Genomic DNA, 26,401 nt, shown 5'->3' with positions numbered 1-26,401 from the left:
ACTAAAATAGTGGTATCCTTTACTAGAAGCATTTTTTTTGTCAATATATGGATATTGTAAATATATTTTTATCCAAAGATAAAGATAGCCTTTAAGAAGTAGAACTGTGTAGAACCTTAAAGGGACAGTCTAGTCAAAATGAAACTTTCATGATTCAGATAGGGCATGCAGTTTTAAATAACTTTACAATTGACTTTTATCATTAAATTTGCTTTGTTCCCTTGGTGGTATTTTTGAAAAGCTAAACTTAGGTAGGCTCAAACTGATTTATAAACCATTGAAAACCACCTCTTGGCTCAGCGTATCTTGACATTTTTTCAGAGTTAGACAGTACTAGCTGATGTCATATAGATAACACTGTGCTCACTCCCGTGGAGTTATTTAGGAGTCTGCAGTGATTGGCTAGACTGCATGTCTTTCAAAAGCACTGAGATAAGGAGGCAGTCTGCAGAGGCTTAAATACAAGGTAATCTCTTATGGTACGTGAATAGAGTCCCTGTCAATCTGCAAAGTATTCACTGCACTCTGGTGTTTTTTCCTCTCCTGTAACTCTCTTTTGGTATGTGTATATTTATATAGAGCAAATGATTTTAGGTTGTTAATTTAGTCCTACATTTGTTGTACTGTTATCCAATGTCTTACTTCTAATGTTTTGTAAATTGCCATGTGATGTTCAATCCTTATCAATACTTGCTATTATTCTAAAATGTATAGCTGTGTTATGCCATAGCTTTAACCTCCTCCACATTTTATTGTCTGTTTACTTAACTCACCCTGACCAGACCAGAATCTAATGTTCCAATTGGCCTTTCAAATTGTCTTTGATTAACAATCAACTAAATGTAGTGGACTCAGCTGACTGCCCTGCCTGCATATATTTCACACTAGTTTGGGAGGTGCATTGCACAGTGGTGCTTTGCCTGGGCAGTGTACATTGTAACAATAGCATATGTTCACATTTCTAACATGAACATTTTATAAGTGAGGCATTAACAATATAATTATACAAGAATTAAGTGAACATTTTATAAGTGAGGCATTAACAATAGAATTATACAATAATGAAGTGAACATTTTATAAGTGAGGCATTTACAATAGAATTATACAAGAATTGAACAAGGATTGGGCAAGGGGCAAGACACAAGGCAAGTAATTCTGTAATATTATGTTTTATGTACCTCATTGTTTCCTTATGCAACTGCTACTGTAATAATGTGTCTTATGTGATTAATTGGTTCACACTTTTGTAAAAATGCTCAATATATTCACATTCATTTTTGTTGCCTCTTGTCTATATAACAAAATACATTATTCAAGTACTCCTTCTCCCTCTCCACCTGCACTGTTCATTAGCCCATCTCTCTTAAACTCACCTTACTTTTGTACTCATGAACTTTACCTATTCCTAAACACTCTCTCTCCCCCCTGCACCTCATCTCATTACTGCAAATCTGTATCCCATCTCATGTCACTCTCCCTCTTGCTTTTACTAACTGCTGGTGACATCTCCCCTAATCCTGGTTCCCAACAACTGCCTAACCGTGCACATCCATGTGTACCGTCCCATAGACTCAGAAAACAAAACTCTGCCAACCTTACTCACATTCCTCTTGCATCAAAAGCCACTACCCCTTTCACTTGTGCACTCTGGAACTAGAGCTCTGTTTGCAACAAGCTCACTTCTATACATGACCTCTTTATCTCCTGCTCCCTCAACCTTCTGGCACTAACAGAAACCTGACTCTCTCCCCTAGACACAGCATCCACTGCTGCTCTGTCACATGGGGTCTCCACTTCAGCCACACTCCAAGGTCTGGTAATAGACAAGGAGGTGGTGTAGGTATTTTACTTTCCTCTCGTTGCACCTTTCAACAAATACAACCCATCTCTTCCCTTACATTTTCCTCATTCGAAACCCACATGATTCACTTATTCTGTCAACTCTCTATACGTGTTGCAGTCATATACCGACCCCCTGGCTCCTCAACTCAATTTCTAGATCACTTGGCTGCCTGGCTACTTTATTTGCTTTCTTCAGACACCCCTGCCCTCATTATTGGCTACTTCAACATCCCTCTTGACAATCCCACTGCTTCATCTGCAAAACAACTTCTGCAACTCACTTCCTCTTTCGGTTTGTCACAATGGACTGATTCTCCCACTCACACAGACAATTCCTTGACAATCTGTCCCCTCTTACCATTTCTCGGAAATCACACACTCATCCTCAGCCCTGGCATACTCCTCTGACACGGTACCTATGCAGATGTTCCCGTACTGCTGAGCGGCACTGGAGAAAATCTCGGAGTTCAGCTGATTTTCTTCATTACAAATTCATCTTGAACTCCTACTATTCTGCCCTTAATCTCCATAAGCAACACTACTTCTCTACTCTTATCTCTAATCTTTCTTCAAACCCAAAACGTCTGTTCTCCACTTTCAATACTTTTCTCCGCCCTCCCCCACCTACTAATACAACTTCTGTATCAGCTCAAGACTTTGCAGTCACTTCATTAACAAAATAGACTCCATCAGAAACAAAATCAGCTCTCAACATAATTCCATTCTCTCACCCCCTCAAATTCTCTCAATCAACCACAACACACATAACCTTAAACTTAGCTCATTCTCCCCTGTTACTGAGGAAGAAGTTTTGGCACTTATACTGCGCTTTCACCTCACTACCTGTCCCCTTGACCCTATCCCCTCACAGCTACTCCCCTCCCTCTCTGCTACCATTAACCTTATACTCACACACATTTTCAACCTCTCCCTCAGCACCGGTATATTTCCCTCATCTCTGAAACATGCACTAGTCACACCTATCCTCATAAAACCTTCCCTTGATCCTACCTCCCCATCCAACTACCGCCCTATTCCCCTCCTCCCTCTTGCCTCAAAGCTTCTTGAAAAACTATTATATGCACGCCTATCCCATTTCCTTACATCAAACTCCCTCCTTGACCCACTGCAATCTGGATTTCGTCCCCATCACTCCACAGAGACAGCAATTGTTAAGGTTACCAATGACATACTTACAGCAAAATCAAAAGGCCACTTTTCTCTGCTTATCCTCCTTGATCTGTCCACAACCTTTGACACTGTTGACCACCCTCTTTTGCTCCAAACCCTCCAATCCTTTGGGATTTGTGACACAGCCCTCTCGTGGCTCTCTTCCTGTCAAACCGTACCTTTAGTATAGCCTTCTCTGTGGCCTCCTCTGCCCCCTCACCACTTTCTGTCAGAGTACCGCAAGGCTCTGTCCTCTGTCCCCTTCTCTTCTCAATCTACACGTCATCACTAGGTTCCCTAATAAAGTCCCACGGTTTCCAATATCATTTGTATGCCGACGACACCCAAATCTACTTCTCTGCACCAGACCTATCTCCTTCCTTGCTAACCTGTGTCACTAACTGTCTTTCTCACATCTCTTCCTGGATGTCCTCTCACTACCTCAAGCTAAATCTTTTCAAAACTGAGCTCCTTATTTTCCCCCTTCTTCCAAAATCTCCACCCCCAATCTCTCTATAACTGTTGACAACTCCATCATTACCCCTACCCTGCATGCCCGATGTCTCGGGGTCACATTTGACTCATATCTTTCTTTCACTCCTCACATTCAGTCCTTGGCTAAAGCCTGCCGCTTCCATCTTAAAAACATCTCTAAAATTAGACACTTCCTTACACAAAACACAACTAAGATTTGAATCCACTCTCTCATCCTTTCCACTCTGTCCTCTCTGGTCTCCCCACCTGCCGCCTAGCTCCTTTACAATCCATAATGAATGCTTCTGCCAGGCTCATCTTCCTTACACGTCGCTCTTCATCTGTTGCACCTCTCTGCCATTCCCTTCACTGGCTTCCTCTTGCCTCTAGGATCAAACACAAAATTCTCACTCTGACATACAAAGCCCTCAATTGCACTGCTCCCCCCTATATCTCAGATCTTGTCTCCAGATACTCTCCCTCCCATAACCTTCGCTCTGCTCATGACCTCCTACTCTCCTCCTCTCTTGTCACCTCATCACACTCCCGTTTACAGGACTTCTCCAGACTGGCTCCCATCTTGTGGAACTCTCTGCCTCGCTCCACAAGACTCTCCCCTAGTTTTGAAAGCTTCAAGCGCACCCTAAAGACTCTACTGTTCAGGGATGCATACAACCTACACTAACCTTTCTTTATACCAGTTCCTCTCCTCCATTGCTATCCCCTGAACCCCCTTAGCATGTAAGCCCAAGAGTCTAGCTGTTTGTAGATCACCTTCTTAAGAGCCGACTACAACAGTGCAACTCTTGGTAGGGCCCTCTACTCATTTGATCCATATAATTGTTTTGTTGTACTTCGCATTTGTTTATAGCGCTGCGGAATCTGTTGGCGCTCTACAAATAACCAATAATAATAATCACAGAGGTAAAAGGTGTATTAATTTAACTGTGTTGGTTATGCAAAACTGGCGATTGGGTTATAAAGGGATTATATCTCTTTTCAAACAATACAAATTCTGGTGTAGACTGTCCCTTTAACTTTTCCATAGTTTGTAACATGATCACATAAATATAAGAATAAGAGTTACTTATTCATGACTAAAATGATCACAAAGCTGAAAGGGGCATGAAATCCAAACTGTTCCTTTTATGATTCAGACAGAATATGCCATTTTAACCAACTTTCTAACTTCTATCATCTCATGTTTTTTTTTTTTTTATTCTCTTGGTATCATTTGTAAAAAAAAAAATTAAAAAAAAAAGCAGGGTTGTAAGCTCAGGAGCGTGCTTGCGCCTGGTGCACTATATGGCACCAGTTTTGCAAGAATGTTACCAAATTGCAAGAGCACTAGATGGCAGCACTATTTTCTGCCATGTAGTGCGTCAGACAGCTACCTAGGAATATCTCTTCAACAAAGAATATCATGGGAACAAAGCAAATTTGATAATAGAAGTGAATGGGAAAAAAAATTAAATTCTATGATCTGTTTGATTTAAAAAAGAAATGATTTGGGTTTCATATCCCTTTAATAAAATTAAAAGAGAGGGGGGATCGTGAGAGAGAGACAGAGAGAAAGAGGAAGAGAGGGGAGAGAGAGATAAGAGGGGGAGAGAGAGAAAAAAAAGGAGAGAGAGGGAGAGAGAGTGACAAAGAGAGGGGGAGAGAGAGAGAAAGGGAGAGAGAGAGAGAAAGAGAGAGGGGAGAGAGTGAGAAAGAGAGTGAAAAAGAAGGGGGGAGAGCGAGAGAGAAAGAGAGAGAGAAAGAGAGAGGGGAGAGAGAGAAAGAGAGTGAAAAAGAGAGAGGCGAGAGAGTGAGAAAGAGAGTGAAAAAGAGAGGGGGAGAGCGAGAGAGAAAGAGAGAAAGAGGGAGAGATAGAAAGAGAGAGGGAGTGAGAGATAGAGAGTGAGAAAGAGAGCAAAAAAGATAGGGGGGGAGAGCGAGAGAGAAAGAGGGAGAGATGGGAGAGAGGAAAAGAGGGGGGAGAGAGAGAGGGAGTGACAAAGAGAGGGTGAGAGAGAGAGAAAGGGATAGAAAGAGAGATAGGGAGAAAGAGAGTGAAAAAGAGAGGGGGGAGAGCGAGAGAGAAAATAAAGAAAGAGAGAAAGGTAAACAGAGAGAGAAAGGGAGAGAGAGAGAGAGAGAGAGAGAGAGAGAGAGAGAGAGAGAGAGAGAGAGAGAGAGAGAGAGAGAGAGAGAGAGAGAGAGAAAGGGAAAGAGAAAAAAAGGGAGAGAGAAAGGGAGAGAGAGAGAAAGGGAGAGAGAGAGAAAGGGAGAGAGATAGAAAGGGAAAGAGATGGAAAGTGAGAGAGAGGAGATAGAGAGAGAGGTGGGGAGAGCGAGAGACATCAGATTATATACTTATATTTATTACCTCTCTGGCATCCATGGAGTCTAATTACATGTTTAGCAAAAAAAGAATTTTATTATGTATAACACATACTAAAGTTTTATGTTTTTCAAAAGCCTCAGATGATGTCACCAATAAAACTTCAAGGTAAAATATTACACTTTACAGGTGCAGTAAACATCAGTGCATAGCACTGTAAAATATCTGATAAAGAGATTCACATTCTTGAGCTACATTTTACATAATTAGTGCAGCTTTCCCAATATACAAAAACAGTTGGACAAGTAAAAACGTGAAGAAAAACAATCTACTGTAAACTGTTATTTTGTAATCAAATAATTATTAGGCAGCTACTAAACCAGAACAGCCGGTTGTGTGACTTATACAAGTATGCTGAGTATACTATGGGGATTTTCACTGACGCCTCTTTGGTTCCTATACTATTCTAGGTACAACCCCAGACTGGCCATAGGGCATACAGGGCAAAGGCTCTTACATGGGCCTATGCTGCTCTGCATTTAAATGCCTGGGCCTATTTTTGGTCCCAGTTCAGTCCTGCTATGGCATCCATTCACTAACGCTCACACACCTCTGAATAGGATTGATAGAACAAGGCTAGACAAACCTGGGCACCTAAAAATGGGCCCTGCCCATGCCTTGGAATTGCCTCTTGGAAAGCACAAAAATACCTTCAGCAATCCAAACCAGATGCTATAAGAACTATGAAGAAGCTGTCCCAAAACCCTGGTGATTGTCTGCAGCGTCATATACATAATGTAGTGGAACTGCCTGGAGTGATAGTGGGACACCAACCTGTGACAATGCCACAAATTACAGGACAGATGAGAGCCCTGTTTTACATGTATCCATACACACAAACTCTTGTATGGCAAGTGGTGCTGGCTCCTCAACATTCTTACTGGCTTCTAAATTGTGAATCAATTTGTCAAGCCCTGGTTTAGAGTTTAGTTATGCGCACATTTACGTCTATGTAGGAATGTGCAAGTTTAGAGAATTAGTATATGTGCTTATGTATTAAAATGATAGCATGAATATGTCTGTGCATAACATAATAAGGCAGAACAGAGATTGTGAATTATTTTTATTAATCTATAAATCCCTACTTAAAGGGACACTAAACCTAATTTTCTTTTCTTTCATGATTCAGATAGAGCATGCAATTTTAAGCAACTTTCTAATTTACTCCTATTATCAATTTTTCTTCGTTCTTTTGGTATCTTTATTTGAAAAAGCAGGAATGAAAACGTAGGAGCTGGTCCATTTTTTTGTTTAGCACCCTGAATAGTGCTTGCTGATTGGTGGCTACATTTAGCCACCAATCAGCAAGCGCTACCCAGGTGCTAAACCTAAAATGGGCCGGCTCCCCTTGGTTCACAATAACAAAAAAAATCAATACATTTTGCAAGTAGAAATCTGACCACCTTGACTGCCCTTAATTTTTCAAGCCTTTTACATTTAGATAATATTCAAGGGCCTTAAAAAACTGGACATTTAAGTGTCCAGTACTTTTCTGAAGATTTTACCGGGCAGCCCGATAAAATTTTAGACTCTCCAGTTGAATATGGGACACCTGGGAACCCTGCCTGCCGTGTGTCATCTGCTAACAACAGTAATATGACTCATTTACACCACATGTATAATAACATGTTTAAACCCAAAATGCAACCATGAATCAGACAATTTGAAATTTAACACCTTAATGAATAGGGAAGTTCATCTAAAAATGATGTTCCACATATTGGGGCCGAATTATCAAAGGTCTTGCGGACCTGATCCGACAATGCAGATCAGGTCCGCAAGACCTTGCTGAATGCGGAGAGCAATACGTTCTCCGTATTCAGCATTGCACCAGCAGCTCACAAGAGCTGCTGGTGCAACGCCGCCTCCTGCTGACTCGCGGCCAATGGCCGCCAGCAGGGAGGTGTCAATCAACCCGATCGTACTCGATCGGGTTGATTTGTGGCAATTCCTGTCCGCCTGCTCGGCCCTTCAAGCTCCACCCGGAGCTTGATAAATGGGCCTCAAAGTGTTTATTATATGAAAAAAACACAAAAAGAAGTTAATAATGTGCTCTTATTAATTATTCTGCTCATGTTATTTTGGAAAGTGTGTCCCCCCCCCCCCCCCCCCCGAGAGACTGGAGCTCATATTTTCCAGTATTTATTTTATATGCAGATCTTTTGGAAGTCAGTGCTTTATGCGCTCCCTTTAAAAAGGTTAACTGTTCATGGAATTTGACCTAAAAAGTTGCTTTATGTGATCTTGTTTGCAAGTGTGCTGCAGTTTTACACTCAATAATGCAGGCTTCCTTCCCAAATATGCTTACTAACAATCAATAGGATTAGTATCACTGACCATGCTTACTAACAATCAATAGGATTAGTGTCACTGACCATGCTTACTAACAATCAATAGGATTAGTATCACTGACCATGCTTACTAACAATCAATAGGATTAGTGTCACTGACCATGCTTACTAACAATCAATAGGATTTGTATCACTGACCATGCTTACTAACAATCAATAGGATTTGTATCACTGACCATGCTTTCTAACAATCAATAGGATAAGTATCACTGACCATGCTTACTAACAATCAATAGTATTAGTGTCACTGACCATGCTTACTAACAATCAATAGGATTTGTATCACTGACCATGCTTACTGACAATCAATAGGATTAGTGTCACTGACCATGCTTACTAACAATCAATAGGATTTGTATCACTGACCATGCTTACTAACAATCAATAGGATTAGTGTCACTGACCATGCTTACTAACAATCAATAGGACTAGTGTCACTGACCATGCTTACTGACAATCAATAGGACTAGTGTCACTGACCATGCTTACTAACAATCAATAGGATTTGTATCACTGACCATGCTTACAGACAATCAATAGGATTTGTATCACTGACCATGCTTACTAACAATCAATAGGATTAGTGTCACTGACCATGCTTACTAACAATCAATAGGATTAGTGTCATTGACTATGCATACTGACAATCAATAGCATTGGTATCACTGACCATGCTTACTAACAATCAATAGGATTAGTGTCACTGATCATGCTTACTGACAATCAATAGGATTTGTATCACTGACCATGCTTACTAACAATCAATAGGATTTGTATCACTGACCATGCTTACTGACAATCAATAGTATTGGTATCATCGACCATGCTTACTAACAATCAATATTATTTATATCACTGACCTGACATGGCGGGGATCAGGATAATCTATCACCTCTTTGGGTTTGATGCTAATGCTGACAGCGGAGACTTCTGACACTTCCTTGTTTGTCTAGCTGTCTGTCCCTCCCATATCTCTAGATGACTGGCGTGAAAGCATCAAGAAGCAGAACCCAGAAGCCACTCTAGCTTCAGATTACACCCAGCCCAGCCTCAGCACCCGCCCATTGCCAAAGTCACTTAAGGTGGAATGAGATCTAATATTCACTGATCTATGCTAAACACCCATACTGTGCAGCACAAGCTGTGAATATTGTACCGGACTTCAGCTACCATTCTTTTTTTTTTTTTACAGGTACAAATTCTCAAAACAAAATCCGGAATTATAATATATATAAAATCTAAACTTTTTCATCAATATTTTTTATTTAAATAGAATTAAGAATGACTATTTAAGTCACAATCTTCTCTGGCTGCATCTTTGTTTTTTGTTTTTGTGTTCTACAATGCAAATGCTACTCTCTATATATTCAAAACAACAAACTATTACCATGACATAACAAAACCATGACAAAATGACATAAGATGTTGTTAACACATGGGGGCTGAATTATTAAGCACTGTATGGTGCCTAATACATCCTTCAGGCTTGCCAGAAACAGCAGTTAAAAAGCAGCAGTCTTAAGACCGCTGCGCCTTAACTGGTCCGCGGCATCTGAGCAATCGGGTTGATTGACACCCCTGCTAGTGGCCGATTGGCCGCAAATCTACAGGGGTGGCATTGCACAAGCAGTTCTAGTATGCTGTCGGCTTTCAGCGATGTCTGGCGGACATGATACGCTACAGGGTATCATGTCAGTCATTGATAAATTGGCTCCTTGGTCCTATCTCCTCCCCAAGCTGACCCATTTTACAGATACAAATATTCCAAAGTACAAACTATTCCAAAATACAAACCTTTTCCGGTCCCAAGCAGTTTGGATAAAAGGTTTTCTACCTGTATAAGGAACCTATACAATTAGCCTTTTTAACTATAATATGTAAACAATTGCGCTTGCCTCACGCTATCTAGAGAGACCAAAAAGAAAAGGTTTACAAATATTGCAAATCAAATAGCTGGTTTATACAATGTGCCTAATTCTGTATACCTTGGTTATATGGGACAAGAGCATTTTCTTTTATCACTTTTATGTCACTTTAAAGGGACAGTCAACACAAAAATTGTTATTGTTTAAAAAGATAGATAACACCTTTACTACCCATTCCCCAGCTTTGCACAACCAACATTGTTATATTAATAAACTTTATAACATTTAAACCTCTAAATTTCTGCCTGTTTCTAAACCACTACAGACAGCCTCTTATCACATGCTTTTTATTAGCTTTTCACAACAAGAGACTGCTAATCCATGTGTGTCACATAGATAACATTGTGCTCTTTCCCATGGAGTTGTGCAGGAGACAACACTAATTGGCTAAAATGCAAGTCAATAGATAATAAATAAATAACCCTGAGATAAGGGGGCAGTCTGCAGAGGCTTAGACACAAGGTAATCACAGAGATAAAAAGTATATTAATATAACCATGTTGGTTATGCAAAACTGGGGAATGAGCAATAAAGGGATTATCTATCTTTAACTATGTAATTATAAACATGCATTAGTGTTGTATTTAGGTTTTTGTGCAATCAGAGGCCCTGGGAAATCTGCTGCCCCACTGGTTTGGGAAAAACATTTCTCCTCATAAATATCCCTCAAAATGTGCAACCTCCCTTGTGACATTCCAAACCATGTTCTGTAATACACTAGAGCACAGAGCTAGAGCACAGTCTGGTTAGAGGAATAGTGAGATCCTCTAGTAATGGGCAGTAACACTTCCTATAATACACTAAATGCAAGCCTGTTAGTGGCCCTGCTGTGTGTAGCCCATGGTGCTTACATTTCTGTGTGACTTGCTCTGGAGTTATTTAATTCCCCTCAGCAGAAATAGGACTATTGCACCTTAAGGGGGTGAGACTCTGTGACAGAGGAGGATTCTCAGGCAACCTTTCAACCCTTCATTGGATTTAATTTGCTTTTAATTAACCAAAGTGTATGTACATATACATACAGTGTGTGTGTGTGTGTATATACGTATGTATATATATATATATTATGAGGGGGTGGCGGAAGTCTTGGTGAGTTCCCACACTTTTTTATAGGACTTGAGCCCTGCATGAAATGCATAACAAGAGGCAGAGGAAGCTGATCTAAAGCTTTTTAACTCATTAGTCAAGACTTAGGATCCGAATTATCAAGCTCCGAATGGAGCTTGATGCCCCTGTTTCGGCACGAGCCTTCAGGCTCTCCGGAAACAGCAGTTATGAAGCAGCGGTCTAAAGACCAATGCTCCTTAACTGATCTGCCTGCTCTGAGGCTGCAGACATCAATCCGCCCGATCCGATACGATCGGCTGATTGACACCCCCTGCTAGGGGCCAAATTTGCATGGGCCGGCAGTGCACAAGAAGTTCACAAGAACTGCTTGTGCAATGATAAATGCTGACAGCGTATGCTGTCGGCATTTATCGATGTGCGGCAGACATGCTACATTGTATCACGTCCGCTCGCACTTTCATAAATCGGCCCCAACTCTTAAAATGAACTGTTATGATTCAGATAGAACATACAATTTTAAACAACTTTTTATTTACTTCTTTTATCAATTTTGCTTCTTTCTCTTGATATCCTTTGTTGAAGACTTAACCTAGGTAGGCTGATAGGAACTTAACAGTGTGCACGTGTCAATAGCAAAGGATGGCAGCAGTGTTTGTAACTATGTTTTCCATTGCTATAAATAATGTTGCAAAAACTGCAGCCTGATGGCTAAAAACACGTGCACACTCCTGAGCTCACCTAGGATTACTCTTTAAAGGGACATTGTATAAAAGATTTGTCTTTGCATAAATGTTTTGTAGATGATCCATTTATATGGGAGTCATTTTGTAACAATTTATAGTTTTGCTTATTATTAAATAACATTGATTTTCAGATTCCTAACCAAGCCCCACAATGTCAAATGTATACTGATGTCCGCAAATTCCTGCTTGCTCCTGTTTGTGTAATGGGTCTTTTCCTATGCAGGGGAGAGTCTGCCATTTCTGCTTTCTCAGTCAATTTCAGTGGGTGCCCAAGCCTAACCAACAGTGCTAAATTGTGAGATTCTAAGTAAGTTTTTAAAAGGTTTAATACTGTACTTTTATATCAGCATCTGTGCATATTCTTCTTAATAGTAGTGACTATTACATGTAGCTATATGAAAATTGGTGCATACTGTCCCTTTAACAAAGGATACTAAGAGAGATAAGCAACATTGATAACAGAAATAAATTGGGAGGTTGTTTACTATTTCATGCTCTATCCAATCAATTTAAGTTTTATTTTGACTTTTCTGTCCCTTTAAACCTAAAAGGGACATTAAACACTTTGAGATGGTAATATGAACTGAAACTCAAACAAAAAGAGAAACAGTCTGCCAGGAATGAACAAAAGCTCAAATAGTTTGTTCTATGGCTCGGTTGCCACCTGGGAGTAGCTTCTTTTTGTCCAACTGTGCTTTCACAGAGGAAAGCTTTCCTGAAGCATATCAGTCTATATTGAAACATTGTATATACACATAGAAATACTCTGCAACATGCGTTCATTATTTATTTTGTCCCCTTTTCCTGTAATTCTATTCTGAAATTGTGAGCTTTTTAGTTCCTGTTAGAAATGGAATCGTGAAAGAAAAAAAGCTGGGTTTTGTGTCCCTTTAAGCACTGCATTTAAAAAGCTGAATACAAAATAAATGTTCTGAAAGTATTTAAAACTGTAATTTTGTAAGGAAGATTAGTATTGTTTTGCATTCAAGGGACAACCCCTTTAAAAAGTCTATAGAATATGTTTAACTTATCTCCTTTGCTATTGCCAATTTATAGGCACATATAAATGAACTCCTGCACAGATCAGGCAATTACTCTGCAGCATGTTGCAGTCTCATAGTTCTGAAATCTGCAGGATACACTACAAATTCTCTGTATACAGCAGTGGAAAAACCATATTCTTCAGTGGTAATGTAAGTAAAATGTTGTCAAAATAAACAATGATGATACGCTACAATGTTTATGGGAAATTACATTTTGGTTTTAATGTTCCTTCAATGAAATAGGCAATTTTGAAGAAGACCAGTCCTGTAAGTGATAGCCAAAAAAAAACAAAAAACAACAACATAAATTCTCTTACAGGGATAGTATGCACCAATTTTTATATAACTGCATGTAATAGGCACTACTATAAAGAATAATATGCACAAATACTGGTATAAAAATCCAGTATAAAACCTTTTAAAAACTTACTTAGAAGCTTCCAATTTAGCACTGTTGATGAGATTAGGCTGGGACACCCACAGAAAGGGGCTGAGAGCAGAACCTCCCCCCATACCTTCATATAAAAAGACCCATTATACAAAAGCAATCTGAAGTCTGTTTAGGAGTCTGAAAGTCAGTACAACGTTATTTTAAAAAAAGCTAAACTATCAATTTTTACAAAAACACTCCCAGATGAGCTCTATAAATGGATCATCTACAAAACATTTATACAAAGAAAAATCTAGTGTACAATGTCCCTTTAAATGATGGAAGAATGCTATTAGTTTACATCTTTCCAATGTGTTCAAATGCAGGTAAAATATAAAAAAACCTTACATTGGTGGAAATTGCACCCTTTAACAGAAAGACACTGGTTCAGAAGCTTGTTTTGTCCACATTCGGTGGTCTTGCCCAAAATAATACTGTGGACCACTTAAACACATATTTATATGTAAGCAATAGAAGTATTTTCCTTTGGACTTTTATGTCCCTTTAAGATCGCCATCTCTTCCTCACTGGTGATAGTATGTCACTTACCTTCATCTATAAAGAAATATAACTAGCTGTAAATAGTTTAAGCTTTAATGGGAACAGTATGTTACAATGACAGTATGCATGCAGAGCTCTCTCCCGCCCAAAAATAAAAAAAACAAGTATACAGTATAAAAAAAACAAATTATATACATTATAAAGAAATAAACAATAGTTATTTATTATTTTGGTTGCAATATATTGAACCCCTAGGCCAAATATTCCATATTCCTGCTATAGCAAAGCTTTCAGTATCATACAACTTTCAGTAGTGAAAACAATTTGTTTTGTTTTTTGCTGATTAACATGTTTTATTAAACTGAAATCAAGGCCAAAATGCAACTTCCCATGAAATGTTTAATTATTCAGAATAAGAATTTTTTTTTATAATTTATTATGGGCCAGATTAAAAGTGGTGTGCTTAATATCGTTTTTATAAAAGCGATATTTGCGCTCGACTTTGTAATACCAGTGCACGCTAATTTACGCTGGTATAACAAGTTGTCAGCAATGCGAACAATTGCTGGGAAGCCTTGCAATCACAAGAGCGCGCTTCCATAGGCTCATATGGGAGACTTGTTCTGATGCTATCAGAGATGGCTTCAGAACCTACGTGCAGTGAAGGGGGTAAGAAGCTCAGCGATGGCAGCAAATATAAATATATATATATGTATATAAGCATATACATATATATTTACTACTAGGAACACACAGTTCTCATAGACTACAATGTAAAGGCACTTTTCAGTGCCGTATTTTTTCTAACACCCCACTCCCACCAACTTTAACCTCAAAATACTACCTAGTGCAATAATTTTATTAAAAAATAAAGCTGCTGCCATCTTTATTTTCTAATAAAATATACTACACAGTATTCTGGGGCCATTTGGGGCAGATTTATAAAATTAACCAGCAATCTGATCTCTGGTTAATTTTATAAGCGCTAATTGCTCCAGCCACTGCCCTAAAGAGGCTGGACTAAATCCTGAAAAATTCCCAACCCTGCAACATGCTATACAGTAAGTCCCTGATTAGTTCAGAAGCTCATTGTCATAGCTGTCCCTAACTGGCAACAATAGAGGACATTAGAGAAAAACATACTCAAGTGACTTTTGATGGTGTATGTCCCATCACTACAAAACAATGCAAATTTGGTAAATAAATCACAGTGTTGTTAAAAGGCTATAAAAGTCTGTTTCATTGTAATGCAACTTAATAGAAATCATTACAATATGTATGATTCTTCATTTTAAAATTATTTTACTTTTTATTGAATTTTAAACTTCCTTTGTGCAGTGTACACTACTTGTCACAGCATCACAAGGCCTCTACAGGAAGGCATATATAATGTGAAAAATCTTCTAGAGTCATTTGAACTGGCTTAGGGCTAGATTACGAGTGACACGCTATCATTTGCTGTTAAGCAAGTCAAAAAAGAATCATAAACACATAAGAAATATGCTTAAAGTGAATGTAAATTTAGATGATAAAGTGCCCGGTTTCTAAAAATCAGATTAAAAACAGGGGCACTTTAATTCATCAAAATTTACATTTCACTCGTGTTGTGAAAATACTTACCTTTTAATCTTGACAGCTGCTGCATCGCTTCCCCCGGTCGTCTCAAAGTCTCTGCATGTATTTCTATATATATATATATATATATATATATATATATATATATATATATATATATATATATATATATATATATATATATATATATATATATATATGTATATCTGTATTTATATGTGTATATATGTATTTATATGTTTATATATGTATTTATATGTGTATATATGTATTTATATGTTTATATGTGTATTTATATGTGTATATATGTATTTATATGTGTATATATTTATATATGTATTTATATGTGTATATATGTATTTATATGTGTATATATGTATTTATATGTGCATATATGTATTTATATATGTATTTATATGTGTATATATGTATTTATATGTTTATATATGTATTTATATATGTATATATGTGTATATGTTTATATATGTATTTATATGTGTATATATGTATTTATATGTTTATATATGTATTTATATGTGTATATGTGTATTTATATGTGTATATATATATTTATATATGTATTTATATGTGTATATATGTATTTATATGTGTATATATGTATTTATATGTTTATATATGTATTTATATGTGTATATATGTATTTATATGTTTATATATGTATTTATATGTGTATATATGTATTTATATGTTTATATATGTATTTATATGTGTATATATGTATTATATATTTAGACATATATACACATGTAAATACAGATATACATATATATAGAAATACATACATATATCTCATTTCAATCCTTTGCTCATGTTTGCGCAAACTGTTTTTTTTTATCAAAACGAGGCTACATTAAAGTCTATGGTGGAATACTATCCTGCGTTCACAACTTTGCAGGTTTTTTTCTGCGCAAGAATGCGATCACGAGAGCACAAAAGTTTTACTAATGACTTGTAATATGTGCACAACTGGGCGAGCAATGGTAAAAAAAGTTGAGCGCGGATAAAGAACTCATGGGAGCGCACATTTGGGCTCCGCTTGTAATCTAGCTCTTAGTGTTTAGTGAATGTAAGAGAAACAGGACGTATTTTTTACCTATGCTTAGAAGAGGCAGAATTCAACTTAAAGGGATATAAAACCTTAAAAAAATTATTTTGTGATTCAGACAGAACATACCATTTAAAAAGAAAAAAGTTTCCAATTTAATTCTATTATCAAATTTGCGTCGTTCCCATGATATTCTTTGTTCAAGAGATCCCAAGGTAGGCATCTGGAGCACTACATGGCAGGAAATAATGTTGCCATATAGTGCTCTAGAAATGGGCTGGCACCTAAGCTTACATCCCTGCTTTTCAACAAAAGATACCAAGAGAAGAAAGAAAAATTGATAGTAGAGGTAAATTAAAACGTTGTTTAATATTGCATGCTCTATCTGAATCATGAAAGAAAATGTTGGGTTTCATATCCCTTTAAGTTCTGAGGGTAGTGGCTACATTGAGAATTTCTAGTGCCCAATTTGCAATAAAATAAATTGGTTGTTTGCATTTTTTAACACAATCTGTTTCTTTTTATGTTTACTTTGTTTTAAAATAAATGTTTCATATCCCTTTAAGTGATTTTATATAGCATGCAGTCAGTCCTTTTACAATGTGAAGCTTAATTTCTGCTATTTACTAGGTATAAACATTGCTTCAATTTGTTTTGTTGCCTTTTAAATCAACACTAGTAACAAGAATGTGTGAAAGGTTGAACTTAGTGGACTTGAGTCTTTTTTGATCTATGTAAATATGTAACAAAATGACTTTAATATCCCTTTAAATCCCATCTGCAGTGTGGAATCTAATGAACCATTTACCTGAAATGATTTGACTTGTTTGAGGCTAAGAGACGCTTAGAACAATAAGAAGCATTAAAATGAAACCAGTTGTTGTACAGAACATTTCTTTTTTATCAAGACTGTCAAGACAAAGTGTTAGAGAAAAACCGAGGTCACCGCAGACGTATGGCAGCATAAGATAACATTTACTTAGTAATGCCGATCAGTTGTCAAAATATTATTGCACATATATTTCAATACGCATTTATTTAACTCAAAACAATAAAATATTTTTGATGGCAGGTTACTCTTTCAAATGTGCTACAGACACTGGACTAAATTACATTCCACTTGCAAAGATACGTTGTAGTGTAAATATAAAAAGCTGTATTTTGTTAGAAAAAAATTAAACAAGTTTATTTGTTATAGTATGGGCTAGATTACAAGTGATGTTCTAACATTTGCCCATATGCGATATCGGATTTTTGCACGAGTCAGAAAGAGTACTCATATTACAAGTTGAAAAACACGAACGCAAAAGCACAATCACATTTTTTACACTCATCAGGTTAGCGTAACTAAAAAGCTGCACTAAACACAACATAAATACATTTAAAATTACAGTTACACTCATATAAACAATATTTGATGAAAATTATTCATATAAATATTTTAAAAAATTATAAAATTATAAAAATGTTATACATTTTCCTGTATGTGAAGAACTTTGGAATGTGCAATATTAATAACTCCTGTCGGGTTAGTGTGCGAGTCGTAAGTGTTGTTTTAGAGTCTCAATTGAAATCTATGGGAAAAAATAAGTTAACGTGCGTCGGGTTTCACGTGCACGCAAACTTTTGATTTTTAACTTGTAATATGTGCGCAATCCTACGCGGGCAAAAAGATTACTTCTAGCGAAGATAATCTAGCCCTATGTGTTTAATTCTTGAAAAGGGAAAAATTCATAGTCAAAGCTGTGCTAATGTGCCACCTCAGATAAGGATACCGATAATAAGCCAATCAAGAGCAGGCATCCCTGCTTATGTTCCAATCACTGGACAAGTCCTCATCTGAAGATAAATGCTTGTGTTCCAGGAGTGCAACTTTGGCTATGTGTTTAAACCCTAATAACGTCAATAAACACTAAGGCCTAGATTTGGAGTTCGGCGGTAGAAGGGCTGTTAACGCTCCGCGGGCTTTTTTCTGGCCGCACCATAAAATTAACTCTGGTATCGAGAGTTCAAACAAATGCTGCGTTAGGCTCCAAAAAAGGAGCGTAGAGCATTTTTACCGCAAATGCAACTCTCGATACCAGAGTTGCTTACGGACGCGGCCGGCCTCAAAAACGTGCTCGTGCACGATTCCCCCATAGGAAACAATGGGGCTGTTTGAGCTGAAAAAAAACCTAACACCTGCAAAAAAGCAGCGTTCAGCTCCTAACGCAGCCCCATTGTTTCCTATGGGGAAACACTTCCTACGTCTGCACCTAACACTCTAACATGTACCCCGAGTCTAAACACCCCTAACCTTACACTTATTAACCCCTAATCTGCCGCCCCCGCTATCGCTGACCCCTGCATATTTTTTTAAACCCCTAATCTGCCGCTCCGTAAACCGCCGCCACCTACGTTATCCCTATGTACCCCTAATCTGCTACCCCTAACACCGCCGACCCCTATATTATATTTATTAACCCCTAACCTGCCCCCCACAACGTCGCCGACACCTGCCTACACTTATTAACCCCTAATCTGCCGAGCGGACCTGAGCGCTACTATAATAAAGTTATTAACCCCTAATCCGCCTCACTAACCCTATCATAAATAGTATTAACCCCTAATCTGCCCTCCCTAACATCGCCGACACCTACCTTCAATTATTAACCCCTAATCTGCCGACCGGAGCTCACCGCTATTCTAATAAATGTATTAACCCCTAAAGCTAAGTCTAACCCTAACACTAACACCCCCCTAAGTTAAATATAATATTTATCTAACGAAATTAATTAACTCTTATTAAATAAATTATTCCTATTTAAAGCTAAATACTTACCTGTAAAATAAACCCTAATATAGCTACAATATAAATTATAATTATATTATAGCTATTTTAGGATTAATATTTATTTTACAGGCAACTTTGTAATTATTTTAACCAGGTACAATAGCTATTAAATAGTTAAGAACTATTTAATAGTTACCTAGTTAAAATAATAACAAATTTACCTGTAAAATAAATCCTAACCTAAGTTATAATTAAACCTAACACTACCCTATCAATAAAATAATTAAATAAACTACCTACAATTACCTACAATTAACCTAACACTACACTATCAATAAATTAATTAAACACAATTCCTACAAATAAATACAATTAAATAAACTAGCTAAAGTACAAAAAATAAAAAAGAACTAAGTTACAGAAAATAAAAAAATATTTACAAACATAAGAAAAATATTACAACAATTTTAAACTAATTACACCTACTCTAAGCCCCCTAATAAAATAACAAAGCCCCCCAAAATAAAAAATTCCCTACCCTATTCTAAATTAAAAAAGTTACAAGCTCTTTTACCTTACCAGCCCTGAACAGGGCCCTTTGCGGGGCATGCCCCAAGAATTTCAGCTCTTTTGCCTGTAAAAAAAACCATACAATACCCCCCCCCAACATTACAACCCACCACCCACATACCCCTAATCTAACCCAAACCCCCTTAAATAAACCTAACACTAAGCCCCTGAAGATCTTCCTACCTTGTCTTCACCATACCAGGTTCACCGATCCGTCCTGGCTACAACATCTTCATCCAACCCAAGCGGGGGTTGGCGATCCATAATCCGGTCCAGAAGAGTCTCCAAAGTCTTCCTCCTATCCGGCAAGAAGAGGACATCCGGACCGGCAAACATCTTCTCCAAGCGGCATCTTCGATCTTCTTCCATCCGGAGCGAAGCGGCAGGATCCTGAAGACATCCAGCGCGGAACATCCATCCGGACCGACGACTGAACGACGAATGACTGTTCCTTTAAGGGACGTCATCCAAGATGGCGTCCCTCGAATTCCGATTGGCTGATAGGATTCTATCAGCCAATCGGAATTAAGGTAGGAATTTTCTGATTGGCTGATGGAATCAGCCAATCAGAATCAAGTTCAATCCGATTGGCTGATCCAATCAGCCAATCAGATTGAGCTCGCATTCTATTGGCTGTTCCGATCAGCCAATAGAATGCGAGCTCAATCTGATTGGCTGATTGGATCAGCCAATCGGATTGAACTTGATTCTGATTGGCTGATTCCATCAGCCAATCAGAAAATTCCTACCTTAATTCTGATTGGCTGATAGAATCCTATCAGCCAATCGGAATTCGAGGGACGCCATCTTGGATGACGTCCCTTAAAGGAACAGTCATTCGTCGTTCAGTCGTCGGTCCGGATGGATGTTCCGCGCTGGATGTCTTCAGGATCCTGCCGCTTCGCTCCGGATGGAAGAAGATCGAAGATGCCGCTTGGAGAAGATGTTTGCCGGTCCGGATGTCCTCTTCTTGCCGGATAGGAGGAAGACTTTGGAGCCTCTTCTGGACCGGATTATGGATCGCCAACCCCCGCTTGGGTTGGATGAAGATGTTGGAGCCAGGACGGATCGGTGAACCTGGTATGGTGAAGACAAGGTAGGAAGATCTTCAGGGGCTTAGTGTTAGGTTTATTTAAGGGGGTTTGGGTTAGATTAGGGGTATGTGGGTGGTGGGTTGTAATGTTGGGGGGGGGGGTATTGTATGTTTTTTTTTACAGGCAAAAGAGCTGAAATTCTTGGGGCATGCCCCGCAAAGGGCCCTGTTCAGGGCTGGTAAGGTAAAAGAGCTTGTAACTTTTTTAATTTAGAATAGGGTAGGGAATTTTTTATTTTGGGGGGCTTTGTTATTTTATTAGGGGGCTTAGAGTAGGTGTAATTAGTTTAAAATTGTTGTAATATTTTTCTTATGTTTGTAAATATTTTTTTATTTTCTGTAACTTAGTTCTTTTTTATTTTTTGTACTTTAGCTAGTTTATTTAATTGTATTTATTTGTAGGAATTGTGTTTAATTAATTTATTGATAGTGTAGTGTTAGGTTAATTGTAGGTAATTGTAGGTAGTTTATTTAATTATTTTATTGATAGGGTAGTGTTAGGTTTAATTATAACTTAGGTTAGGATTTATTTTACAGGTAAATTTGTAATTATTTTAACTAGGTAACTATTAAATAGTTCTTAACTATTTAATAGCTATTGTACCTGGTTAAAATAATTACAAAGTTGCCTGTAAAATAAATATTAATCCTAAAATAGCTATAATATAATTATAATTTATATTGTAGCTATATTAGGGTTTATTTTACAGGTAAGTATTTAGCTTTAAATAGAAATAAGTTATTTAATAAGAGTTAATTTATTTCGTTAGATAAATATTATATTTAACTTAGGGGGGTGTTAGTGTTAGGGTTAGACTTAGCTTTAGGGGTTAATACATTTATTAGAATAGTGGTGAGCTCCGGTCGGCAGATTAGGGGTTAATAATTGAAGGTAGGTGTCGGCGATGTTAGGGAGGGCAGATTAGGGGTTAATACTATTTATGATAGGGTTAGTGAGGCGGATTAGGGGTTAATACATTTATTATAGTAGGGCTCAGGTCCGCTCGGCAGATTAGGGGTTAATAAGTGTAGGCAGGTGTCGGCGACGTTGAGGGGGGCAGATTAGGGGTTAATAAATATAATATAGGGGTCGGCGATGTTAGGGGTAGCAGATTAGGGGTACATAGGGATAACGTAGGTGGCGGCGATTTGCGGTCGGAAGATTAGGGGTTAATTATTTTAAGTAGCTGGCGGCGACGTTGTGGGGGGCAAGTTAGGGGTTAATAAATGTAATACAGGGGTCGGCGGGGTTAGGGGCAGCAGATTAGGGGTACATAAATATAACTTAGGTGGCGGTCGGCAGATTAGGGGTTAAAAATTTTAATCGAGTGGCGGCGGTGTGGAGGGAGCTCGGTTTAGGGGTACATAGGTAGTTTATGGGTGTTAGTGTACTTTAGGGTACAGTAGTTAAGAGCTTTATAAACCGGCGTTAGCCAGAAAGCTCTTAACTCCTGCTATTTTCAGGCGGCTGGAATTTTGTCGTTAGAGCTCTAACGCTCACTTCAGAAACGACTCTAAATACCAGCGTTAGAAAGATCCCATTGAAAAGATAGGCTACGCAAATGGCGTAGGGGGATCTGCGGTATGGAAAAGTCGCGGCTGAAAAGTGAGCGTTAGACCCTTTAATCACTGACTCCAAATACCAGCGGGCGGCCAAAACCAGCGTTAGGAGCCTCTAACGCTGGTTTTGACGGCTACCGCCGAACTCCAAATCTAGGCCTAAGGAAATTAAAGGAATTTATTTAAAAAGACATGCTGTAATGAAATAGAGTAATTTATATTTACACTAGAATGTTCTTTTAATTGCTGGTAGTTGCCTATAAATCTTCATTACACTTTAAGTGTATTGTCTCCCTAGCTGCCGCCTAGCTCCTTTACAATCCATAATGAATGCCTCTGCCAGGCTCATCTTCCTTACACATCGCTCTTCATCTGCTGCACCTCTCTGCCAATCCCTTCACTGGCTTCCTCTTGCCTCCAGGATCAAACACAAAATTCTCACTCTTACATACAAAGCCCTCAACTGCACTGCTCCCCCCTACATCTCAAACCTTGTCTCCAGATACTCTCCCTCCCGTTCCCTTCACTCTGCTCACAACCTCCTACTCTCCTCCTCTCTTGTTACCTCATCGCACTCCCGTTTACAGGACTTCTCCAGATTGTCTCCCATCTTGTGGAACTCTCTGCCTCGCTCCACAAGACTCTCTCCTAGTTTTAAAAGCTTCAAGCGCTAACCAACACTAACCTTTCCTACCTCCACGGCTATCCCCTGAACCCCCTCAGCATGTAAGCCTATGAGTCCATCTGGTTGTAGATCACCCCCATAAGAGCCGATTACAACAGTGCAACTCTCGGCAGGGACCTCTACCCATTTGACCCCCTATAAATGTTACCTTGTATACCGCCTATGTTTATAGCGCTGCAGAATCTGTTGGCGCTCTACAAATACCTGATAATAATGATAATAATAATGTGTTGATTCTTCCAGTTGTTCAAGGACATAATAGTGTAATATTATACTGTAATATTAGTAGTTATTATTGTAGGCATGTTTGTGTGTCAGTGTAAAAGTGTTAAATAAAGAGTTGTAATCTCCCTAGTATCTGCAAAGCTTGATGGTAGTGGTCAGCAGCATATGTACATAGCCAACAATCACAAGATGCATCGTGTGAATTGCACAAATCAACAAATTCATAATAAAAAAAACAAACAAACAATGCAATTACACTTAGTCTGAATTTCAAATGAGTAGTAGATTTTTTTCTGTCAAATTTCAAAGTTACTTCTATTTCCCTCCCCCCGGTATCATGTGACAGTCATCAGCCAATCACAAACATGTATACCTATATACTGTAAACTCTTGCACATCCTCAGTAGAAGCTGGTGCCTCAGAAAGTGTGCATATATTGATAGACTGTACACTTTGAATAGAGAAGTAAATTGGAAAGATTTCAAAATTTTCTCAAATGTAAACACATAGTTATAGGCAAACATATGATAGACCACCTGACTCCCATGACTTGTTTGTAGCTAAGAGACGTCCTATGACAAAAATAAAATTTTGGGCAGTATATCAATGGTTCTACACTTAACAGGATTGTCCTGAATTAGTAATTCTGTGCCTCCTTCCTCTGTTTAACTCACATTTATCTTATGGTTTTTCCAGGGGCACCTGAGATTGCACAACATCTAAGACATCTGCAGCCTTTCCCCACCATTTTATTACTCAGCTCCACTCTGACAGCCCAAACTCTGTCCCCAAGGTCACTTTAGTTTTGTTCCCTTAGCTCAGTCCTAGGTCACAAAGAACAACGTTTGTGAGATATGTCATTCCGTTTGCTAAGTCCTGGCAATTACACAAAAGAGGGAGCAAGAGTATTATTATTATTATAAACCAGCCCCTCCTCAACATGTGGAGAAGCAGGAAGCCATTCCATATTCTAATAAAAGTTATAAATGTTATTCTGCGGCATACCCACATATCCTGTAAATGCACGTGCACTAGTGTTCAAACACCATGTCTGCTTAGAGTCAGCAGTGCCTTGTATCACACAAATTACATGTTCAGAAGCAATACATACTACTGCCAGCTCTCTGAAAAGGTGTGGTAATTGAATACCGGTGCACGGGCCCATATGTATACATGTATGTATACTGTATATGTAAGATGTGCATGCATGCATGTATATATGTATGTGTGTGTGTATGTATACTGTATATGTAAGATGTGAATGTATGCATGTGTATATGTATGCATGCATGTATATATGTATGTGTATGAATGCATGTGTATATGTATGCATGCATATATATATTTGTGTATGTGTATGATGTATGCATGTGTATATGTGTGTATGTATGTATGTATATGTGTGCTTATATATGTATATTTATTTATATATGTATATTTATGCATGTATATATGTACGTGTATGCTATGTATGTGTGTGTGTGTGTATATATATATATATATATATATATGTATGTATGTATGTATGTGTGTGTATATATATATATATTGTGTGTATGCATGTATGTATATATGTATGTGTATGTATGCATGTGTACATGTATGTTATGTGTGTTGTGTATATATATGTGTGTGTGTGTGTGTATATATATATATATTGTGTGTATGCATGTATGTATATATGTATGTGTATGTATGCATGTGTACATGTATGTTATGTGTGTTGTGTATATATATGTGTGTGTGTGTGTGTATATATATATATGTATATATATATATATATATATATATATATATATATATATATATATATATATATATATATATATATATATATATATATATTGTGTGTATGCATGTATGTATATATGTATGTGTATGTATGCATGTATGTATATATGTATGTGTATGTATGCATGTATGTATATATGTATGTGTATGTATGCATGTATGTATATATGTATGTGTATGTATGCATGTATGTATATATGTATGTGTGTGTATGCATGTGTACATGTATGTTATGTGTGTTGTGTATGTGTATATATTATATATATATATATATTGTGTGTGTATGTGTGTAAAAATAAAGCAATACTCCTTTCATTTATGGTGGAGATAAAAGCATGAGATTAAAATCCTCCAATTCATAAAAGTAAGAGACATTGAACTATTGTATAGATAAATTAGCATATATAGTCAACAAATGGAAATAATTATATTTCAATGTGTGTATTTCATTGTAGCCTGTAATATGTAATGAGTTTACTGTATTTTTTGTTGTTGCTAAATAATAATTAAAAATAGATAAAAGAGTAACTAGTTTTAAGATGATGTTGAAGTAAAAAAATATATATCATTTTATAAAGTTAGAAGATGATGCAATGCCTTTTCCTATGTTATTTGTGACTTCTATGACAACAATGTGACACTCACTGTCTGCAACAGGAAAATGTTCCACTGAGCCAGACTGTGATACAAACATGAAACTTAATCCCAGGAAACAACATAAGATAATAGCCTGGACTGCAAGGGCTCCTGTTATACAGATATACAGTAATACCCCAACTGTATATAACACACTCACTCCATATAAACTACAGACTGAAACTGATTACATGTTGTGCCTTACACTATACATGAGCTATATTCTGCCCCGGGTTACATTTCCTGTATCCGTGGTTAGCAGCTCACCAAGCCCTGCTCACTTTATTACTTACATTTCCTGGATACAGGAAGCATTGCTCATTCCCTGGGAAGGTGGCTGCTGCCCACAAATGCATTAGATCCTACTGGAATTTGGTGCTAAAGTCCGAGAGATAACGAAAGTGCTCAAACACCCTGCCAGGCGGGCAGCTACAAGTAATGTAATTACCAATATGTCCACTAGGGGGCTTCTAGGAAGGAGTGACACGTGAGA

The 26,401-nt window shown here is 37.8% G+C and overlaps 1 protein-coding gene across 3 annotated transcripts in view; it reads right to left on the bottom strand.

Moving 5' to 3' along the window:
- Positions 1-26,359, bottom strand: part of CARD19 (caspase recruitment domain family member 19) — a 104,776-nt gene extending 78,417 nt beyond the window's left edge. For 2 of the 3 annotated variants that reach the window (XM_053720754.1, XM_053720756.1), the window contains exon 1: positions 26,202-26,359. In XM_053720754.1, coding sequence (XP_053576729.1) covers positions 26,202-26,223 — 22 coding nt within the window. In that variant the 5' untranslated portion in view covers positions 26,224-26,359. Of the gene's footprint in view, positions 1-9,084; positions 9,213-26,201 lie in introns of those variants that run through there. The other variant, XM_053720755.1, reaches the window with a different exon arrangement.
- Between the last annotated feature and the right edge of the window lie 42 nt (positions 26,360-26,401).

Source organism: Bombina bombina, chromosome 7 (assembly GCF_027579735.1).
Source record: "Bombina bombina isolate aBomBom1 chromosome 7, aBomBom1.pri, whole genome shotgun sequence".
Classification (NCBI taxonomy): domain Eukaryota; kingdom Metazoa; phylum Chordata; class Amphibia; order Anura; family Bombinatoridae; genus Bombina; species Bombina bombina.
This window is presented reverse-complemented; position numbering and strand designations above follow the sequence as displayed.